Source organism: Dromiciops gliroides, chromosome 2 (genome assembly GCF_019393635.1).
Source record: "Dromiciops gliroides isolate mDroGli1 chromosome 2, mDroGli1.pri, whole genome shotgun sequence".
Classification (NCBI taxonomy): domain Eukaryota; kingdom Metazoa; phylum Chordata; class Mammalia; order Microbiotheria; family Microbiotheriidae; genus Dromiciops; species Dromiciops gliroides.
This window is the reverse complement of record NC_057862.1, coordinates 664,276,938-664,290,478: the sequence shown is the minus strand read 5'-3', so window position 1 is coordinate 664,290,478 and position 13,541 is coordinate 664,276,938. Positions and strand designations below refer to the sequence as shown.

The window sequence follows — 13,541 nt, the reverse complement described above, 5'->3', positions numbered from 1 at the left end:
TTTTGTGACCTTGGCAGAGAGTAGAGATAAAGCAGTTGGGATCTCAATACTACCTAACCATTGAGCTTTTGGTGGAATCAAGACAAGTAACAAGAATGATGACGATAAGTAGCATTATATAGTTCTTTAATGTTTGCAAAGCATTTACAAATATTTTCTCATTTTATCTTCAGCAATGACATTGGGAGGTATTTGCTATGAGTATCCTCATTTTACAGACGAGGAAACTGAGAGAAATAGAAGTGACTTGTCCAAGTTCACAGAGCTAGCAAATGTCTGCAGCAGGATTTGAACTCAGGTCTTCCTGATTTCAGGTCCAGTGCTCTAACCACTTTGACACCTAGCTGCAGAAGGTTTTGATTTCTGTTGGACAGATAAATTCTCATCTAATACTACTACTCTCAGCCCAATATTTGAGCCACTGTTAATGGATGAAGAGCTGATGCTCTTTCCCATATTACCTTCTAGTTATTTAAGCAATGGGTTAATTAGCCTAGCAGTGGGGGGAGGCACAAATGCCAGGAATTTAAATGACCCAAATTTGGGTGATCCTTTTACCCCTAATAACAGTTTGCTTGTATGTGGTACCAAGTGGCAGTTATCATATATGAGTAACTGCATGCCTTAGGCTAGGAGTTTCCCATCATGCATTTGGACTAACTGTTCAATTGTAAACCTGGGCTCATGTTGCAGAGACACTATTTTTTTTTTTTTTTTGCGGGGCAATGAGGGTCAAGTGACTTGCCCAGGGTCACACAGCTAGTAAGTGTCAAGTGTCTGAATCTGGATTTGAACTCAGGTCCTCCTGAATCAAAGGCCAGTGCTTTATCCACTGTGCCACCTAGCTGCCCCATAGAGACACACTTTATGGTGCTGTTATTCTTCTTTGACTTTTGATAGGGTCAGGATAATGACAGGGATTGGTATCACTGGTGTAAGGAACTAACAGATGAGGACACTCTTTCTACCAATGAAGGTTGGCACCTCCTTTTCAACACAATCTTAGAACCGTTATCTAGGGCACTATGATGTTAAATTACTTGCCCAAGGTCACACAGCCTATTTTGTCAGGGGTGGGATTTGAACCCAGGTCTCCCTAATTTGAAGACCAGCTCACTATTTCACCATGATGATTTTTAAAAAGCCCTCTTGCCCAAATTTTTACCCTTCTTTCCCTCCCTTCTCACCATACTGGTTCATCCATTGAGGCATCTGGAGACCAAAGAGGCACAGGAGCAATTCAATCAAGTGACCCCATCCTGATTTCTTTTAGGCTCCAGTTCTATGGGCCAGTGCTGATTTGCATGACTACATTCCATGGGCTGTTTCTCATGATGATTGGCTAAGCTGGATGTCAGTGATAGGATGGGCTTTGCTTTGACTGCTGGCCATCTACTGTGCTGAAAGATGGCACCATGGTTACATGGAGGGCAAAGGGATTGGTACTGCAGTCCAGATAGGAAAGGTCAGTTGAAGGGAGACCTGTGTTCAGTTTCCAAGGACGCACTTGTGTTACGGCACATCATAAAGGCAAACAATACTCTCTAATGGAATGAAGCCGACTCTGGATCATTCATGGCTCCACTGGGGCCCCGGGTGATTGAAACCAGAGCTAAGTCAGGGTTGGGGCTCAGCCAAAAAGAGGGTGAAAGCCCAAGTCAGTCAGAGCTTCTGCAAAGCAAATGTCAGTGAGTTTTTGCATTATCTACTGTTGGAAGTTACCTCTGCCTCTATTCCCCTTCATTGGCCTGGACAATCAAGAGTTGACTCTACCCCCAGAACTGTCAGTGGAAGGAGGCCATTTCTGGCCTCATGACCACATCAACCATTTTCTATTCTGTTTGGGTCTGATCACAAAACAATAAACCGATTAGTCTTCCAATGAAACAAATTAGGTTATTAGTACAAAAAATAAAACCGGAATTGCCCTTGGTTCAGTTCATGGGCATGGACATGGCCTTTGTCGCTTGGCTCATTTCCATTTCAAATGAGCACTTTTGTAAAAAGCCTGTCTTGCATTTTACCTTGGGTTCACCAGGAATTCCTCAGCTTAAAACTTTAGAGCCATAACTAGTAATTTTGGTATCCAGAGCAAGCAGCACAATAAAGCATTCTTAAATCAGCTTTGAAATTTTTGATAGAAATTTAATAAAATTGAGACAAATTCAAGTGAGTAGGAGGTGGAGTTAGTTATTGCAGTGACTCTCAGATGGGTATCAGTTTTAAATTTCAGTGCTGTAGGACAAAGCCCCATTGCCCTGACGTAGATATATCTCCACAGAATCAGCCAGCCAGCCAGTCAGTAATAATTAAAGTGCTTACTATGTGCCAAGCACTGTGCAGTGGTACCTAAATTTGGGTTTCCTGTCTTACCTCTCATCCCAACCCAGAATTGAGCTTCGGGCCCTGGGGAAGATCTCAGAAGGGGAGGAGCTGACTGTTTCCTACGTAGACTTTCTCAACATTAGCCAAGAGCGGAAGAAGCAACTGAAGAAACAGTATTACTTTGACTGCACGTGTGAGCACTGTGAGAAAGGGATAAAAGATGACCTCTTCCTGGCGGTGAAAGAGGACCCCAAGGTACAGCCTTCACTTAGCTTTAATGAGTCTTCAGCGCTCTCCATAGGAGTACAGGGTGCTGACTCGTGTTGGCAGAGGGAATTCCCTCTGCTAGTGGAGTCAAAGTCCACTTCCCATCCCTAAGGTGACACTTGACTCTAAATAGCCAGAGAACAAGAGGGACTGAATGTCCCTAATGTGATAAAATAATGGAATTTGGCAGACGCCCAGGAGTGCCCCCTGATTGATTTAGTATTGTTTGAATTGGGTGAGAATGAGAAACGACTAAGTACCTAGTTGGGGCTGATTAGATACAGGCCACACCTGGCCTGCCCTGAGTGCCGTGTTAGTGTGCTACTGATGTCACTAGGGGACCCTCCCTTTGGGGGGAGGAGGAGAAAAAGTAGAGAAAGGGAACGCTCGCTCGGAGAAGCGGAGGAGCACAGCAGAGAGGGACTGCCCAGCTGACTCCCATTGAAACTACGGACCCCAGGTGGTGAGTGGAATTGAGGCCAGCTCTTTGAGCTAACTGAGCAGGAAGCAAGTTTGGGGTTTGAGTCAGTCTTTGATAAAGCCAGGGAGCTTATTCATTTTCTCTTCCCTTATTCCCTTGTCCCTGGCTTTATTAACTTCACCTTTGTTGTAAATTTTATTCCCATTAATAAAAACCTGGTTTGTTTGTGGAAAAGAGGCTGTTAATCTCCTTTCTTATTAGCCTGGGAGAAATAACTAAAAAAGGCAGTTCTGGAAGGGAGGAAACTTTGGACCTAGAGGTCCCTCATTATTTTCTGAACCCCAATATTAGGGTGAGCCACCCAATTAACTCACCCCATAATAAGTTTGGCCCCTACACTGAGCAAACCAAGGGGGATGTTCTCAGCCTTCATTCCATAGACTTAATTTTTGCGAAGTAAGATGCTACCTGCCCATCCCAGATAACAGAACCTTAATTCTATAGGGGTAACATTAATACAGTAGATTAATTTCAGGTGCCCTGACTACCTGTGTGACTGAAGGTAAGTCATTCCCTTCTCTGAGCCTTCATTTTCTCCTTGATAAAATGACAGAGTTGGATAGCTGGTAGAGCTCTCTTGTAGCTCTAAGCTCTTACACAGACAATGCATAGAGAGAGGTCCAGAGTTACAAAGACAAATAGAACCCTAAGGGAAGAGGGTTTAATAATTACTGCTGGGGGCAGCTGGGTGGTGCAGTGGATAAAGCCCTGACCCCGGATTCAGGAGGACCTGAGTTCAAATCTGACCTCAGATACTTGGCACTTACTAGCTGTGTGACCCTGGGCAAGTCACTTAACCCTCATTGCCCTGCAAAAATAAATAAATAGATGAAAATTTTAAAAATAATAATAATTACTTCTGAGCTCAGAAAGCCCCTGCCTAGGGACCTATGCTCTCAGATCTGATGGGATGGCCCTGGACTGAGTGGTGAAATAAGTGTGACATTTCTTCAGTCCTTCTCCCCATCCTCCCCAACCCAGGTAGGAACAATAGCCACTCACATCTATAGAGTACAAATCATTTCTCATACATGTATTCATTTGATCAGCTCAGCTTGTGTGGAAGGCAAGTGCATCATGTACCTTTACATCGAGGTAAGCTATTTCTGAGCCCCACAACTGCTCTGTAGCAGGTGTGATTCTAGTCTCCTTTTTTACAGGTGAATTTTAGAGTTCACTGAGGCTTAGAAAGCAGAAGAGAATTCCCTGGAAACACGATTCCCACCTGGAGCTTCCCAATTCCAGTTCCTCACTCAAGCCAGTGACCCCTCCCTTCTCTTTGGGAGCAGTGACCTTTCTGTCCTTGCCTCCTTCAAAACTGATCAGCCCTGCCTTCCAGGGCTTCAGGCACCCCCTAAGTGATGGTGTTAATGTCAGGCAGCCTCTGGTGGTGCTGATTCCAGATGCCTTAGCAGACTGTGTGAGAATGTGGTCACACATTTTTTGGGGAAAGGGGACCTTTTGGTGACCCTCAAAATGACACTAGATAAGGAGCTATTGACACCCTCTATGACCTAATAGATTCTTCACCCTCTGCTTTCTATCTCTGTTCTACATTGCTTATTTTTTGAGCCACATGACTGATTTTTTCCTGATTCCAAGGCCCAGCCAAAAAGCCACCTATGTTATCTTCCTGAACTTCCTCTTCCCTGCCCCACCCAGTACATTCTCCCTCCTCAAATTTCCTTGTCTTTTAAAAAATCTATTTATACGTTGTATCAAGCGATCAACTATGTGTCAGATGAGTAGGACACAAAGACATAGAGGTGGCCAACATGTATTCATGAATGAATGAATGAACATCTTTTTAAAGCACTTGCTATGTGCTAAGCACTGTGCTAAGATCTGGGGCTACAAATAGAAGACCATCTCTGCCCTCCAGGAGCTTCTATTTAATATGGGGAGACAAGCACGCAGGGGAGGGGTAAGGAAGGATATTTTGGATGGGAATGTTATAGGGGTACAATGAACTCTGCAGCATGGAAGCTGGGGAGGGGGCTGAGGAGGGAAGTGAGGAGTGATGCTGGTCCTAGCTGACCAGGCAACCACCAGTTAGCATAAAAATAAGCCGGAATTAATGTATAACTGGCCGACTCAATATGTACAAAATAAAAGGTGATTAGAGAGAGAAGCGCTAACAGCTAGGAAGAGTCAGGAAAGGCCAGGAGAATGCAAGCTCCTTGAGACCAGGGACTCTTTCAATTCTGTCTAAGGTGCGTGACTTCAACTCATTCCAATCCCACAAGTGCTTATTGAGATTAAATGAAATAAGATTTGTAAAGTGTTTAGCGCAGTGTCTGGAACATGGTAAGTGCTAGGTAAATGCCCCTCCCTGCCCCTTCCCTCCTTCTTGTCCCCTGTCTTCCTTCCCATTGTCTTCCCTTCCCTTCCTTTCTTTTGTTTCCTTTTTTCCTTCCCTCCCCATACATTATCTCCTTCCCTTCCCTTCCCTTCTAGTCTTGCCTTCCCCTGCTTTCCCTTGCCCCCTCCCCTCCCTTCCTTCCCATCTCTCCCAGGTACAAGGGGCTCTGGGGACACAGAGACAACAGGAGACTATGCCTGCCACAAGGAGGTTATGTTCCATGGGAGAGGCATCTATGCATATGTAAGAAATCCCAGTGACAGACACAAAGAATTGATGGGAAGGAGAGCACTAGCAGTGGGGAGGACCAGGAAAGGCCTGATGGAGGAGATGATGCCCCCGGGGCTTAGCCTGAGTCTGAGAGGCTGCCTGGGAGGGGGGGGCCTCCCAGACCTGAGGCCCTGCCTATGCAAAGACCCAGAGGCTGGAAATGGAACATCTGGGGGCCCGCCTGCACCCAGAGCTGGCCCCGGCCTGTGACTTCACTGGTCTAGGGAGCTGCCCTAAGCAGAGGGCTCACAGGCCCGTTGGCAGCTGGCAGCCCACAGCAATCCTGAGTGTGGCTGGGACAGTTTAAAACGAGATTGGGCCGTGTTTAACAAAATAAACATAAAGCACAACACGTGATGTTAACTCGCAGTTCTCTTAGTTAATACGCAGGCCCACTTTTCTCTGTGCCAAAGTCACAAAGCGTGTATGGGTCAGAGGTGAGATCTGAGCCCGTATCTTCCCGGCTTTAAGGGTATCTTTCTTCCTACCACGGCGCACAGTAGGTATTGCATTAATATGTTTTCTGAATCTAGTGGGATTGACGTCCTGTCGTTGGCGAATGGATTCAAGTCCAGTTCTTTTTTTTTTTTTTTTGGTGAGGCAATTGGGGTTAAGTGACTTGCCCAGGGTCACACAACTAGTGTTAAATGTCTGAGGCCGGATTCGAACTCAGGTATTCCTGAATCCAGGGCCGGTGCTCTATCCACTGTGCCATCTAGCTGCCCCGATTCAAGTCCAGTTCTAAGTGTGATGAGTCAGGACGGACAGTGGGGTGAGGGTGCGTCTCTCAGAGTTACGGGCGTCAGGGAGGATTGGCAGAAAGGAGCCCCGTCCTCTATCCCAGGCGCCTGCCCTTGTGTTCAGAGATGAGGGAGGGCGGTGCCCACGCCCCGTTATGGTCTCCGCAGGAATGTGGAGACCTTTCCGCCCAGGAGTCTGAACTTCATTCGTCTTCTCTTTCCAGCCTCCCCAGGATGCGGTGAAGGAGGTGACCCAGTTCTCCAAGGACACCTTGGAGAAGATTGACAAGGCTCGCTCCGAAGGGCTGTACCACGAAGTAAGAAAGGACGAGGTAGAAGATGGCGGCTCCCCCCGAGCAGGAAGACTGTAGAGAGGATCCTTGTCCCCTTGGCTTCCGCTACCAGAGCCCTTGACCCTTTCCTTGCCCACCTGGCCAAGCCCTGAAGTAGCGTTTGGGACCAAGAAGACCCCAGTGCCTCAGGGACGCCCCTTTGGAGATGGCTGGGGTCCCAGCTTGGCCGCTGGGATAGTGGGGCGCCAGGCCTTCTGCTGGTTCCCAAACTGGGCCCCTCTCTTTGCTCTTTTTTTTTTTGTTTTTTCTTTTTTGGTGAGGCAATGAGGGTTAAGTGACTTGCCCAAGGTCACACAGCTAGTAAGTGTCAAGTATCTGAGACCGGATTCGAACTCAGGTCCTCCAGAATCCAGGGCCAGTGCTTTCTCCACTGTTCCACCTAGCTGTCTCCCAAAACTCCATTTCTCCTCCATGCAAGGCACTATGTTGGGTAATGGGGATACAGAGGCAAAAAAAGGAAGGCTGTTGTTATTGTGTATCTGACTCTTCATGACCCCCTCCGGGGTTTTCTTGTTAAAGATCCTGGAATGCTTTGCCCTTTCCTTCCCCAGCTCATTTTACAGATGAGGAAAAGGAGGCAGGCAGGGTGAAGTGATTTGCCCAGAGTCACACCGAGAGTAAGTGCCTGAGGCTAAATTTGAACTCAGAAGAGTCTTTCTGACGCCAAACCCAGTGCTCTATGCACCATGGCGCCACCTAGCTGCCCTCCAAAGGAAGCACCTTCCCTTAAAGAGCTTGTATTCAACCTACTGGTTCATGCAAGAGGCCTTGAAGGTCAGGACAAGGATGTAAGCTGTGCCTGATTCAGCCATTGTAGTGAGATAGCCTGAGCTTGAGCCCAGCTCAGCCCCTTAGTAACTGTGCAGCCACGGAGAAGGGACTTGTCTCCGAACCTCTGTGTCGTCATCTGTCAAATGGGGATGACAGCACTCGCATGAGCTCACTGAAGTCAGACTGAGGACCAGACCAGGCAGTGGGCCTGGTGGATGACTGCCGCACTTGGAGTCTCAATGACTCGGGTTCAAATCCTGTCTCTGGCTAGGAGATATTGGACAGATCCTTTAACTTCTATCTCTCAGTGTTGTTGTATTTTAATCTGTAAAACAAAAGGGGGGTGGATGGGCTAGATGGCATCAAAGATCTCTTCTAGCTCTCAAACTATAAGCCTGTACAGACAGTGCTTTGTAAATCATAAAGGCCTGGGACGGGCTCTGTCCTGTGCTTTCACTGATATCAGGGATTCCCATGAGAAGAGTCCCTCCAGCAGTGCCAGTGGGCACCATAAAGGGATAGAAAAGGATGGGTTGTAGAAACACAATCCCTCCCCCCAGTAGAAGGGAACTTTCTTAAAGCCAGAAACCGTTGTTCTTTCGGTTTGCAAGCCCCTCTGTATCTGCTCGGTCCCTGTGCTCAAAGAGTGCTTGGTGCATTAAATCGTGAGAGCCCAGCAGGGGCCTGACCTTTGTCTGTTGGTCACAGCAGTTTGGGAGTGTCTGCAGTGGGCGGCCGGGCATCATGGCCAGGGAGGCTGCGTTTGTGTCTGTCACTGATGCATCCGGTGCCTCGTCCCAGGTGGTGAAATTATGTCGAGAGTGTTTGCAGAAGCAGGAGCCGGTGCTGGCAGACACCAATATCCATGTGCTGCGGATCCTAAGCATCGCCTCTGAAGTGCTCTCCTACCTGCAGAGCTTCCAGGAGGCTTCGGACTATGCCAAGAGGATGGTCGATGGTTACATGTAGGTGCCTTCCTCCCCTCCCCTCCCCCTGCTTTTCCCTCTTTCCCATCCCTGTATCCCCCCTCCCCCCATGTCCAACACATCTTAATGCCTTTTAATGTCACAGTCATTTGTGGCTAGATCCCTCCCTTCACCCTCCCATGAGCCTCCCATGAACCTTCCCTTAGACATGGGGACTGGACCTGTGATCTCACAGGGAATGATGAGGGATTTACCTCTCGGGCAGAGGTGCCAGACACAAGGCCTAGGCCCCACAAGACATGAATGCTGCCCAAACCAGATTACAATGGTAGTTCTGGAATTTTAACGTGTTGATGAAAAAATGAAAAATATAGACATGTGCTTTTCTAAGTCAGTATGTGGCCCATAGGGATCCTTCTGTATGACTCAGTGGCCCCTGTTTCTATGTGAGTTTGACAGCATTAGCCTAGGGCACTGAGGAGGGTGACTTACCCGGGGTTACATAGCCCATGCATGTCAGGGCTGGACTGACCTGGATTTTCTTGACTCTGATGCCTGCTCTTTCCCCCTATGCCACATTCAACCTTATCTTATGACCGAGAGTAAAGAGCTGAGCAGACCAAGCTGATGTAGCAAACCACATCTGATGTTATAGACAATGCTCCGTTCCCATGGCCCCCCACCTCTTTTCCAAAAGGAAGGCAGTGCGTTTCCTCTTCTCTTCTCAGATAACCTTTAGAGAAGACTCAGGGCTCCTATCCAGGGCGTCCAGTCCTTTCCCATTAGAGGGATGGTGGCTAGAGGTGGGAAGGAGGAATTGTTTTTCTGTCTCTAGGCTTTGATCTAGCTTAATTATAAGCACTTTAGGCAAAGGGGCTCTTCTCCTCTGGAGATGAACATGGATACATTTCTGCATCACGGTCCTTCATCTGGGGAGAAATTCCCACATGGATGTTCATGGATTTATAGATACTGAGCTGGGAGGGATCTTGGAGAACATCAAGTCCAGCCCCTTCATTTTACAGATAAGGAAACTGAGACTCACAGAGGGGAGGTGATCACACAGTCAACAAGTACCAAGGGCAGGATTTGAACACAAGTCTTCCTGATTCCAAGAAGCTCCGTGTTCTATCTCCTGGGCCATGCTGTCTCTCTGTTCCAGTTAACCTTATGTCTTTCTCTGTCACCCTTATGTCCCTGGCATCAAGAAAGTCCAATGGTCTAGAAAAGTCCAGGGTGAGATTTGGGCTCCTGCCAGGCAGACACATCCTCCCTTGAGGGCAGATCCCAGAGGAGAGTCCTGCTCTGTTCCTCCTTTCCAGAGCTTCCCTCTCTGACATGATGACTTCTCCATGCCCTTTCAGGAAGCTCTACCACCCTAACAATGCCCAGCTGGGCATGGCTGTGATGAGGGCAGGGCTGACCCACTGGCACGCTGGACTCATTGAGGCTGGGCATGGGATGATCTGCAAAGCCTACGCCATCCTCCTGGTGACTCATGGGCCCACCCATCCAATCACTAAGGACCTGGAAGTAAGTGACCCCTTAAAGTCTCTCCGCCACTCCTGCCCAGTGCATGGCTTGTCTTGAAACACTGGAACAGGAGCATGGTTTTCTTCTCTGTGCAGTGGCAGGGCTGGACTCAGTGATGTCTAAAATCCCTGCTATCTATCAAGAAATAATGCTGGTATATGATTTTGTTATGCCCAGTGCTTAGCATAGTATCTGGTATACAGAAAGTGCCTAATAAGTGCTTATCGATTGATCATCCCTCCCTGCTGGAGGGACTCTTCTCATGTGAATCCCTGATATCAATGAAAGATGTCTCTTTCATCTCATTAGATGTCTCTAATCAGCTTCAGGGAAACATGCTAAGCTCAATGGTGACACGAGTGCCGTTGGTACCATAGGAATTGATGAAAGAAACATGATTTCATTGATGTAGGGAACTGTTGCATGGAAATTCCTTCTCCAAAGTAGCTTACAGTGCTTTCGACTTCAGATTTGTCTGAAGCACAAAGATGAACAGGATCATAGATCCAGAGGTGTAAGATACCTCTGGGGTCATTGGGTCTAACCCAGACATTCTGCAGATGAGAAAATTGAGTCACAGAGACTCTTAAATGACTTGCCCAGGGTCACATAGAGGCAGGATTTGAACCGACTCTAAATCCAGCACTACCTGAAGCAGCCTCTTGTATGCAGTCATTCTGTCGGTTCAGTTCTGTCTGTCTGTCTCAGTTGTGACCCCATTTGGGGTTTTCTTGGCAGAGATACCGGAGTGGTTTGCCATTTCCTTCTCCAGCTCATTTTACAGATGCGGAAACTGAGACAAACAGGGTGAAGTGACTTGCCTAGGGTCACATAAATAGTACGTGTCTGAGGTCAGATTTGAACTCAGGATGTCTTCCTGACTCCAGGCCCACTGCTCTGTGCACTATGCCGTCACCCAGCTGCCTTTGTGTGCTATAAGAACCAAGAAATAAATAGAAGACTTAGCTGACTGGGGTGGGTGACTTCTGTGTCTCCAGCCGGCTTTATGAGAGGCCTAGCTGTGCTGGGGACTACTAACAAAACAGGTAAAATCAGAGGAGTCCCTGCTTGCAGATTTTGCTCCAAACCGATTTTGGCCTCAGGCTTTCTCTGTCATTTTTTCCTTCCATGAAGACAGTGGCATTGTGGTGCCTGAAGGATAAAGGCTGACTTTTCTCGTCTCCTAGCACCTAGTAGTCTCTCCCATGGCACCTAACACTGTTATTGTCTACATAACTCTTTTTTTCTTTTTTTTTTTGGTGAGGCAATTGGGGTTAAGTGACTTGCCCAGGGTCACACAGCTAGTAAGTGTTAAGTGTCTGAGGCCGGATTTGAACTCAGGTCCTCCTGAATCCAGGGCCAGTGCTCTATCCACTGCACCACCTAGCTGCCCCATCTACATAACTCTTAAAGAGGCCCTCAAAATCAAAGCTGGGACACCTCCAGGACACAGCTGTTTCCCTCCCACCCTGGTCTCTTGGGACTGTCTCCCCATGCCCAGGGGCTGGCACTGCCATCTGTTCCACCCCCCAGAACACTTACTTTGGCCTACCTACCCTCTAGACCTTTCTGTATTTTCTTCTTCCATCAAAACTCAACTGTTGAGTATCACATCCTCTCAAGACCCAGGTGGTTGAGTTGAAAAACCAACCAACCAATCAAGAAGCATTTATTAAAGACCTACTATGTGCTAAGCTCTGCAGATACAAAGACAGAAGTAAAACAATCTTTGCCCTCAAGCAACTTATGTTCTGTGGGGAGAAACAAGAGGTATGCATAGAAATAAAGTCAAAATGTGTACCAAGTACATAGGGGGATGTGTGTGTGTATGAAGACACTGGTATCTAGGGGGTCAGAAAAGGTCTCCTGTGGGAGATGGCATCTGATGTCTGAGTGTACAATCTTGCCTGAGTGTCTGGGTCAGGACAAGGCATGATATTGTAACAGAGAAGACTGGGGCAGCACCAACAAGGGCCAAAGGTTTGGGGGTAGAATCATCAACAATTCTACAAGCATTTATTGAGTGCCTACTGTGTACCAAACACTGTTCTGTGGATAAGTGGTCATTTTGGTGGCATCCCTGGTCTGCTGTATAATCCTGTACTTCATTCACCCACCTGGCTATAAATCTCCCCTTCCATCCCCAGATCTCCCTACTCTGAGAAGAAGCAATCCCCTGGGACCTGGTCAGGGATGTGCTAAAGCCAGTGTGAGCATTCATACCCGCAAATTGGCAAATTCTATAAATCAAGACTTGAGTTATTGCTTTGTTGATTTGTAGACTTAAAAAAGTGATGGAGAAAAATGTTAATAATTCAGATTAGGGGCAGCTAGGTGGCGCAGTGGATAGAGCACCAGCCCTGGAGTCAGGAGGACCTGAGTTCAGATCTGGCCTCAGACACTTAAGACTTACTAGTGGTGTGACCCTGGGCAAGTCACTTAACCCCAATTGCCTGACCAAAAACCAAAACAAACAAACAAACAAATCAGATTAAACAATGTCCTGCATTTGGGGGGGGGGAAGGCATGAAGAAGGGGGAAGAGCAGTCATATGTTAAACATTTACCAGCCTACCCCCACTTGACCTTTTCTCTTGTTTGAACTTTCTTGGATCCCATTTTGGATCTGCCATTAATTAATTGATTTTGGTGGGGTGTGGGAGGAAGGTATTGCTTCTCTCAGACTGGTGCTTGCTTAATCAGCAGTGGAGGTACAGCAAACATATGTCAGTAATCCCATGCTTAGGGGAAGGGCAAGCCTTTCTACCAACTCTCGGGGCACAGGAGATGAGGGCCAAGTCTGGAGTGAAGCAAGGGTAGCCTGACAAGCCAGTCCAAGTTATGCCCGTGTGCGTGCTTAGCTCGGCAAGTGACTGAGTGTTTAACTCAACTCTGATTCCCCAAAGCTTTGGTTTATTTTAGTGTTCTTGCTTATGTTCCCAACCCCCAACTGCCTTTGGTGGATGGGCATGGTCATGGGCATGGGTGGCACTCACCATGGCCATTTCTGGGTTGGATGTCCCCTGAAGGTCATTGCATGCCCAGTTGTTTGGGATACTTGGACGTTTCCATTCTGTTTGTGTCTACATACCTTATGGTTTACTGACCTATTGGGAGGCTAATCTAGGGAGCATCTCCTCTATTCCAAGTATGGCATTCTGTTGTGACAGCCACATCTACACTGTGGGGGAGAGTCTGGGATGACTTCCCTGGGGTGATGTCTCACACTCAGTAGAAGCTCCATATTTGATTGACTAGTTGAGATTCCACAGCCTTCCTGCCTTTGCGAATGGGCCTAGTTGGTGTGAAGGTCATGGTAGGCAGTTTTAGGGAATCAAAGAGTCGAGGCATAGAGATCTTCCCACATGTGAAAGGTGGAAAGGGAGGAAAACAGCCTTTTGGAGTTGTCAAGCAGTCTACTGGACCTCACTTGAGCGTCCCTAAGACATACATTCATTCGCCTTTGAGAACAATCCCTTAAACTCAGGCGAAGCATGAGTCCTTAGAGACTCAC

General features: G+C 47.5%; 1 protein-coding gene across 3 annotated transcripts in view; it reads left to right on the top strand.

Annotated features, from left to right (window-relative positions):
* The window catches only part of SMYD1 (SET and MYND domain containing 1), a 44,257-nt gene that overhangs the window by 28,509 nt on the left and 2,207 nt on the right, over positions 1-13,541 (top strand). For all 3 annotated transcript variants that reach the window (XM_043980601.1, XM_043980600.1, XM_043980603.1), the window contains 4 exons: positions 2,391-2,580; positions 6,670-6,762; positions 8,371-8,534; positions 9,860-10,028. In XM_043980601.1, the coding sequence (XP_043836536.1) occupies positions 2,391-2,580; positions 6,670-6,762; positions 8,371-8,534; positions 9,860-10,028 (616 nt within the window). The remainder of the gene's footprint in view (positions 1-2,390; positions 2,581-6,669; positions 6,763-8,370; positions 8,535-9,859; positions 10,029-13,541) is intronic.